The 9,534-nt window shown below is 46.1% G+C and overlaps 1 protein-coding gene across 1 annotated transcript in view; it reads left to right on the top strand.

Moving 5' to 3' along the window:
• The first annotated feature begins 5,627 nt into the window (after positions 1 to 5,627).
• LOC110330801 (zinc finger protein 59-like) overlaps positions 5,628 to 9,534 on the top strand; it is a 19,270-nt gene continuing 15,363 nt past the window's right edge. Inside the window, 2 exon segments of the mRNA XM_029543835.1 lie at positions 5,628 to 5,701; positions 9,242 to 9,294. Of these exon segments, the coding sequence (XP_029399695.1) occupies positions 9,262 to 9,294 (33 nt within the window). The 5' untranslated portion in view covers positions 5,628 to 5,701; positions 9,242 to 9,261.

The following is a 9,534-nucleotide window of genomic DNA, read 5'->3' as shown; positions in this document are numbered from 1 at the left end:
TCTCTCTCTCTCTCTCTCTCTCTCTCTCTCTCTCTCTCTCTCTCTCTCTCTCTCTCGGCTAGTCCCTCCCATACCTTTGCCATAGAATCTTTACTCCCAGAATAGTCTCCAGTATGTGCTTCCCAATGTTTCATAACCCCAGGTATATAGAGAAAAAGTGGTTGCCCCCTAACATTGATAGGCCTCCTGCTGGCTTCTTCCATCTCAGGGGCACACATATATTGGGGGTTCTCACAGGACACTCCTCAACTTTGGGTGTCCACACCCTAAGCCCCACCCCCCAAGGATACTTCTGGGACATGGTTTAAATTTACAAGTCCCTCGACTCCTAATTTGGGCATCCCCTCCCTGATTCTCCAAGGAGGGGATACCCCAGAAGTCAAGGCCCACCGCTAAATCACAGAGATGAAAGATAGGGTCTGGCCACCAGATACAACGTGGCGGTCCTCTGTAGTGGACCGACGTGGCGGTCCTCTGTAGTGGACCGACGTGGTGCTCCCCTGTAGTGGACCACGCCACATCCCCAGTGGCCGAGAGTACCTGCCAAGTCACCCTTGTAGGGTTGTGGGAGCTGCTGAGGCTCAGTGGGAAGGAAGATACACCACAGCCATCTCATGGCTTCTCTGGTCTTGCAGAAGGGGGTTGCTTGGGTGTCTGGCTACTATCTAGTTGGTGTCAGGCAGAGGTGCTGGTCTGACATGAACAGAGGCAGTTACTCCATCCACTTTAACTGAAGCCGGGATGGTCAACAACACCAGGAATGGCCCTCTCCACTTTGCTTACAAGTTTTCAGCTTGATGCCTCTTAACATATACCACCACCACCACCACCACCCAGCTCCTGGTTTTGTTGATTCTTTGTTTATACTTGGTTGATTTCAGCCCTGAATTTGATTATTTCCTGCTGTCTACTCCTCTTGGGTGTATTTGATACTATTTGTTCTAGAGCTTTCTGGTGTGCTGACAAGCTGCTAGTGTATGTTCTGTCCAGTTTCTTTTTGGAGGCACTTAGAACTATGACTTTTCCTCTTAGCACTGCTTTCATTGTGTCCCATAAGTTTTGGTATGATGTGCCTTCATTTTCATTAAATTCTTTAAAGTCTTTAATTTCTTTATTTCTTCCTTGACCAAATTAATATTGAGTAGAGCATTGTTCAGCTTCCATGTGTATGTGGGCTTTCCATTGTTTATGTTGTTACTGAAGACTAGCTTTAGGGCTGGAGAGATGGCTCAGCGGGTAAGAGCATCTGACTGCTCTTCCAGAGGTCCTGAGTTCAATTCCCAGCAACCACATGGTGGCTCACAGCCATCTGTAATGGGATCTGATGCCTTCTTCTGGTGTGTCTGAAGACAGCTACAGTGTACTTATGTATGATAATAAATAAATCTTAAAAAAAAAAAAAGAAGACTAGCTTTAGTCCATGGTGATCTGATAGGATGCATGGGATTATTTCAATTTTCTTGTATCTGTTGAGGAATGTTTGTCACTGTCACGGAGAAGGCACCCTGAGACCCCGAGAAGAAGGGACATTCCTTTGCTTTAAGATGGAATGTTCTACAGGTGATATCTGTTAAGTGCGTTTGGACAGACTGACTTCTGTTAGTCTCACTGTGTCTCTGTTTAGTTTCAATTTCCATGATCTGTTCATTGCTGAGAGTGGGGTGTTGAAGCCCCCCCCCCCCACAATTATTGTGTGCATTGCAATGTGTGCTTTGAGTTTTAGTACTGGCATATACTCATGTATCTTCACTGGATATCTATCTATAGTCCCTTCATTGTTCAGATTTCTTCTTTTCTGGATGTTTCACTCTGTGTTCACCAATTTCTGCTGTATGTGTTGCTGGACGTTTGTGTTATCCTCACTTTAGTAGGGTGCTTACTCCTGTCTTAAGTCCATTTAGTGATCTTCAAATCATCCCTGAATTGCTTGAACTCCTGAATGTCTTTTTATTAGGTCTCAGGTTGCAAGTATATCTATAAATTAGCTTAAACAGAACCACAGAACATGATTTTTATTTGTTTGTTTTTGGGCTTTGGGAGGAGGCTATTAGTTTGCTTTTTGGTATTTTGTTTTTGTTTGTTTTTTGATGTTAGATAAAAGCCAGCGTTCCTCAAAAGCTTGCAAAACAGATTAGTCCTTATTTCTGCCATAAGGAACATGTGGCTCTCCAATCAATATATATATATATATATATATATATATATATATATATATATATATATATATATATATATATATATATATATATATATATATGCCTGTGGTGCTTATTAGCATACCAAAGCCCATCCTGACCTCGTGGCTCCCTAAGAATCCCAAGAACCTACACATTATTCAATTCAAAGTCCTGGCTCCCATCCACATCCTTCCCTTTCACAAGTCCACATGACTGCTCTGTCTCTGTCTCTGTCTCTGTCTGTCTGTCTCCATCTGTCTCTGTCAGTCTCTGTCTCTCCCCACCCTCACTAATTTGCTCACCCCTTGCTATCCCTGCTACATGTTCATCACTATGCTCTAGCTTCTCTTCTCACCCTATTGCCATCTCCACAGTTCTCTCCCCCTCTCCTGCCTCCTTAGCATTGGTCATGTCCAGTCTGCTTTCTTTTCTTTCTGCTCTGGACTCTTCCAAATACCTCTGGATGCTTTTTCTTTCTCATTCACAATAAAAGTAATGGTTCCAAATACAAGGTACTGATGCTTATCACATTCTCCTTTTCTTGGTTTTCTCTGCTATCTTTAAAATTACAAAGTGTAATTAAAGATGTTTCACTCTCTAAATACTCTCCATTCTTTTATATATTTAAAAAAGTTTGCCAAAACATAAACTTTATCTCTTCCTGTTTGCCTTCTGTGGTCTGTGTAGTGTGCCGTAGGTATCAGGTACCTTGTGGCTGACAGTCACTTGTAAGTGAGTACACACCATGCGTGTCCTTTTGGGTTGGGTCTGGATTACCTAACTCAGGATGATATTCTCAAGTTCCAACCCTTTGTCTAAAATATCCATTATGTCTTTGTTTTTAGTAGCTGAATAGTATTCAGCTGTGTAGATGTGCCACCTTTTCTTTGTCTGTTCTTCAGGTGAGGGACACCTAGGTTGTTTCCAGTTTCTGGCTATTACGAATAAAGCCGCTATGAACATAGTGAAGCACGTGTCCTTGTGCTACTGTGGAACATCTTTGGTGTGGAAGCTCAGGAACGGTATAGTGGTAGCAGCAGGTTGAATTATTTCTCATTTTCTGAGAAACTGCCAAAATGATTTCTAGAGTGACTGTACAAGTTTGCACTCTCACCCGCAGTGGAGGAGTGCTCCCCACTTCCCACATCCTCACCAGCATGTACTCTTGCTAGAGGTTTTTTTTTTTTTTTTCCTCAGTTGCTTTCACAACTACTGTCAGTTCATTTGTGTAGCTGTGCAATGTATCTGGATATTTCCTGTAGTCACCAACTACCTCCAGCTCTCATATTCTTTCCACAATGATCCCTGAGCCTTGTTAGTGGAGGTAATAATATAGAGGCCTCTGTAACATCTGTACAGTATCTAATCTCTCAGGCGCATTATTGTAATTAACTATACATCTCTTGGGGATTTATTACTATCATTATCATCATCATCAATCATCATTATTTTATGTTTTTACAGTCCATTCCTTATCTACCTCCCAGTCCATCTTCCATCAGTCCCTCAACACATTACTCCTCCTGCTTCTTCAAGAGAATGTCCTCGTCCCCCGACACACCCCACCAGACCTACCCCCTCCTCGGGGTCTCAAGTCTCTTGAGGGTTGGGCACATCTCCCACTGAGGCAGACCAGGCAGTCCTTGCTGTATTGTGTCTGGGGCTTCATATCAGCTACTGTATGCTGCCTGCTTGGTGGCTCAGTGTCTGAGATATCTCGGAGGTCCAGGCTGGTCTTCCTATGGGATCACCCTACTCCTCACCTTCTTCCAGCCTTTCCCTAATTCAACCATAGGGGTCCCTGGCTTCTGTCTATTGGTTGGGTGTAAGTATCTGCAGCTAACTCTTTCAGCTGCCTGTTGGGTCTATCAGAGGGCTGCCATGCTAGGTTCCTGTCTGTAAGCACAGCATAGCATCAGTAATAGTGTCAGGCCTTGGAGCCTCCCCTTGAGCTGGATCCCAATTTGGGCTGGTTACTGGCTCTCCTTTCCCTCAGTCTCTTCACTCTTGTCCCTGCAGTTCTTTAAGACAGGAATAGTTCTGGGTCAGAGTTTTTGACTGTGGAATGGTAACCCCATCTCTCCACTTGATGCCCTGTCTTTCTAGAAGTACACTCTACAAGTTCTTTCTCCCCACTGTTGGGTATTTCATCTAAGGTACCTCACTCTGAGTCTCTAGTGTCTCTCACTGTCCAGATCTCTGGTACATTCTAGAGGGTTCTCCCATCTCCTACCTCCCAAGGTTGCCTGTATTCCATTTTTTCTGCTGGCCCTCAGGGCTTCACTACAGATTCCATCCTCCCAATACCTGATGAGACCATCTCCAGTAGATAGGCATGGCCCCCAGTGGAGGGATAGGGCCACACAACAATCTCAAGGCATCTGGATTCCATTAAATTTTACCTGTCTCCATTCTGATATGCTGTCTAATTCTACTATGCACTGCTGCTTTTCTCGGTCTGTTCTATTAATTATTGAGGTGATGGTGGATTCGGCTGTCATTCTTATTATACCTTATTACTTACCAGGCTTTCCCCCTGCTTCGCGTCTGAAGCTGCGCTGTTAATACTTTTCGTTTATTTTAGTCTTCAGGGAGGGTTTCACTATATACTTCTAGCTGGCTTCAGTCTCACACACATGCAGCTGGCTGTGCCTCCCCTTTGCTGGAGTTAAAAGGCATGTCTTATCACGCGCAGCCATGTTTATTAGACTTGATGACTTGCCCTCTTTATTTACACTGGCAATGTTGTGTCCCCAATCTGTCTCGATTATCAAATCAACTTGAGTCTTCATTATTGTGAAGACGGTCACTCTTAATCTTCTAGAGTATTGAACTTTTACATATTTTCTGTAGTTAATACTCGGTTGAGTCTGACTTGTTTTCAGATCCTCCTTGTTTTCATCCTCCGACGTGAGGTAAATTACTGTCTAAGGGACACAGATCAGTTGATACCTTCCGATGCGTTCCTCACTCACCTTTTTCTATCTAGATAACAGGGACCCTGAACTCTGGGATGGTCCGGAACACCTGGCTGTCTGAAATCGCTGGTGTAAACTATCCACGTTCAACATCAACAGTTCTTTAGTTCAGTCTTTTCAAATTTACCATAGTCCCTACCAGGTCACAGCGAGGTGGAATCCCACTCAGTCTCAAGTCGCCATTCTGATCTTACTTCCTGTTCTGCTTGTCAGTCCGCTCCACGGGAGAGAAAAATCAGTGGCGCGCAGAAGCGGAAGTACCTTTTGAGCACCGCCCCGGGAGCTTTTAAGGCTGTGCTTTTTTGGAAAAATCCCTGACACCACCCGGCGCAGCTCCCAGGTGGGCTGGTTCTAGTAGCTTGCTCGGATCGCCCGGAACCTCTGGGCACTGGGCTTCCCGGAGTTCCGCCGCCAAGGACTGCATTTCCCAGGGGCCACCGCGCCGGAAGTAACGGGTCGAATTCCGGTGTCGTGCATCGCTCCTGTGAAAAGTCAGGTTTTTCTCGTAGGTGGAAGAAATCGCTCTTTGGCCTGCGTCCCCACAGAGTAAGACCGGAGCCAGCAGGCTGGGTGTGGGTGTGGGGTGGGTGGATGTTGATATTTGTGTGAGTGTGTAGGGACGGTGATGTGTGTGTCTGTTTCTCTGTGTGTATACGCACCTTGAGCTCTCTGCATCATCTGTGTCACTAAGCTTGTAGCTTTCTGCTCCTGCTTTCTCTTGCAGGCACAGGGGCTGAAGCAAGGAAAGGTCAGATGCAGAGTCTGAAGGGAAGCTTCCTTTGAGGTACATGAGCATCAGAGGCCGGAAGTGCCTCCGAGGGTCGCCTAGTAGGGCAGCTACTGGTTAAGTTCCTAGGTTTCCCAGAGATCTAGCCATGTGAGTGTTGTGGGAAGGGAGGGAAAGTGCTCACTGAGGATGCGCTCAGATCTAGTTTGGGATCTCAGGCTTCCTCAGGCTCCCCACAGGCTCCCCGCTTCGGCCATTATTCCAAAGGAGGGCTGGAGAAGCAGAGATCATTATTGCTACTCATCTAAGACGCAAGGGCGAAGTTTGTGCTTTCTCTCTGGGTGAGAAACGAGGCTTTAGGTTTAGATTATAGAATTGTCAGTAAATGAAGGCAAACTGACAGCTCCAACTTTGTGGCCCTTACGTTGTTCGTTCTTTTCCCACTTAGTATTCTCATTATTGTTTCAGTGATCCTTGACATCTCTCAATAATCAACCCTTTTCCTTAGAGTTTATAAATAAGAATCTCCAGAGGTTAACGTTAGGAATTTCAGACTCAAATCAATTTCTATCCATGGCATCACGCAGCAGATGGACTTTGATCTCTATAGACCTTCCTTTCAGAGCAGGGGGACTTCAGGGGTTCTGGTGCTGCTTGTATTTAATGCTAAATACTGGCTCCCAAGATCTGGTTGCCCCCCCCCCCCCGCCATGAGCAGATCCTCACATATTCCAAGTGATGCTATGTGAGCTTTGCTCTCCAGTTTAAAACCTGAGTTTAAATAAAACTAGCCACAGCCAGTTCCTGAGAGGAATGAGAGCGGCAGAGTTTGAGTGACTGGGCTGTGGGTCTCAAGTAGGCACCACCAGGGGAGGAGAGAGAACAGACAAGGAGCACACGGGAGGAAAAGACTAGAGAACAGGGGGTCTCCAAGAGCTGGACCAACGGTTCCTGCCAGAGTGATATGCCTCCCGGGGACACCAGAAGTAGCCCTGAAAGTTTGAAGCAGCAAGGATTTGGGAAGCGCAGTTGAGCCAGGAGCCAGCCTGTCGCTTAGAGGTATAGGTTAGGGTCATACAGCAGTAATTGCACAGAACCTAATAAATAAATATCGTAGTTTGAGTCTCATTCACTTAAGGTTAGAAGGGGATGTGTTTAATAGGTATTTTGTACAGAGGGAAAATGTAGGTGGTAGACGATTTCTGTTCACTCTTGAGAACTTGGGAGTGGGAAAGTGATAGCACTGAATTTGGCATCTTTGAGAGCTAGTGATTTCTCTCTCTCTCTCTCTCTCTCTCTCTCTCTCTCTCTCTCTGTGCATGCGGTGTGGTGTGTGTGTGGTGTGTGTGTGTGTGTGTGTGTGCTGTGTGTGTGTGTGCCGTGTGTGTGTGTGTGTGTGTGTGTGTGTGTGTGTGGTGTGTGTGCATGTGTGGTGTGTGTGTGGTGTGCGTGTGGTGTGTGTGTGTGTGTGTGTGTGTGTGTGTGTGTGGAATGGGTAACGTTGGCCAGATCCAGATGAGCAATGCCATGGTTGATCGTGGGGTGTGGNTCTGTGGTATCGGGTTGGAGTCTTGGTTCTGTNCCCTCAGGCTCTCCAGGCCTGTGGTGAAGCCTGTTAGNGCAGTGCCGCCATATCCTAAGGGCCTGGTGTGCTTTAGTTGTTGCTCTGTGGGGCCATCTTGGGTTCATTCTCCTCAGTGTTCTGCAGGACAAGGGAGTGTGAGAAGTGACTCAAAAAGAGAAGCTAGGCTTTGTGGTGTGCACTTTAATCTCCGAATTTGGGAGGCAGAAACAGCAGATCCCTGTGAATTCTGTAGCAGCTTGATCCACATAACAAGCTCTAGGCTGGCTGGACTACGTGGTGACACCCTGTCTCAAAACAACAAGAACACAAACTGTATATTAATGTAAAACAGAACTTTCTCAATTTTCAGATGTTTTTTTTTTGTATTGTGTACAGGGTGATAATTTGGAGATTTTATGTGCATTGGAATGACTAAATTATCATTTCTGTAATGAATATACATGCTCCTTAGTCTTTACAAACTATTAATCAGAGTCAGTCACCATGTCTCATGGTACATCTCTGAACTTCTGTGTAGCTAAAGTGCTGTACTCTATATATGATCAGCATCTTCCCACCTCTTCCTTATGGTTCCTCGTCTCCCACAACCACAGTGCTGCACATTCAGCCTCTGCCACTCAAACCCCATCGACCAGCGTCTCACTGTTCCAATGAGACGACAGGGTCAGATTCCACGAGTGAGGTTGTGGGTATTTGTCTTTTTCCTTAAAGATTAACTCTTTTCTTGAAACATGTGTGTGGAGTTATGTGTCCGTGACCACAGGTAGTCTAGGGGCCTGAGGTACAGGATCCCCTGGAGCTGGAGTTCCAGGCACTGTAGCTGCCAGGAGACTGAACTCTTCTGGAAAAGCCATAGCAGCTCTCAGCTCCTGAGCCATCCCCAGCCCCTACGCTTGCCTTTCTTTTTAGCATATTGCACGTGTTATTCTCCGTGTGCATCCATATTATAGTAAATGGTTCACTGTGCATGAGCCCTATCCTCCATGTGCTTCGTCTGTTGGTGGGGTCACGTATCATTGCTATGGAAATGGTGCTGGAATGAAAGCAAGAGTGTGAATATCTCTTGGAAGTGTATAAAATGTACAAACACTATAAATAGCATAGAATGTAATCTGTTAATGTGGCTCAGTGGGTACAGTGCATGTAAGCATGGAACTGTGCAGTGCCAGATGCAGCAGTGCATGTCTGCAGTCCCAGCCCTCCTATGGCAAAACGTGGGGTGGAGACAAGAGAATCCCTGGCAGGCTGGATAGCCTGGTGTACGCAGAGGCAGACAGGAAGGAAGAATAAAAATAGAAGGAAATTTTGCCTGTAAATTTTCTGGGGATATGAAAATGTAAAATTTCATAAGATGATCAGATGTGTACTTGAGAGGAGAAGGACGAAAGAACATTAGGTGTTCAAGGCCAGCCTGGTATACAGAAGACTGTCTCAAAAACAGATGGACAGTCCCAGAGTGAACTGAACTAAGGCTTAGACCTGTTGGCCGGAGCACTGGATCCCCATTTGGTGATGGCTGCTCCCTGGTGCGGCATCGTAGGGAGGTCTGAGGGTTATGTGTGCTGCTCAGAGCTTGTGAGTAGAGGGTCTGTGCTGCTGAGTGTAGCACAGAGCACAAGATGGTCCTCACAGAGCCCAAGACAGAACAGTTGGGTCAGCTGGGCTGAGGTTGAGAAACTCAGTTCTAAATGTAGTTGTTGAAATCACAGTGACAGAAGTCAGCCTGGGAACATCAAGTTACAATCCAATGAAAGGCTTTCTTTTTGTCCCCCAGGAAAGGAAGCCTGAGGAAGAATGGCCAGCTCTAATTGTCAGGACATGGTCTGTGTAAGTTGTTTTTCTCTCTCTGACATGGGGCGACTTTCAGGTTAGGTGACTCCTGCCCTCTTTCCCTCTTGGAGCTTCCCAAGGATCCAGAATCCCCCAGCCCAGTCTGCCCCTTTCCAGTGAGGGCTGGCAGGTCTGAGCACTTCCTGTCTGTGCCTCTTCTCAGCTGGTACTGGGGTTGTCTTTGAATGCGGTCCTCCACATGTGCTCTCTGCTTGGTCTGTGCTCAGGGAGGACTGT

The sequence above is a fragment of the Mus pahari genome, chromosome 1, assembly GCF_900095145.1.
Source record: "Mus pahari chromosome 1, PAHARI_EIJ_v1.1, whole genome shotgun sequence".
NCBI classification, from domain to species: Eukaryota; Metazoa; Chordata; class Mammalia; order Rodentia; family Muridae; genus Mus; species Mus pahari.
This window is presented reverse-complemented; position numbering and strand designations above follow the sequence as displayed.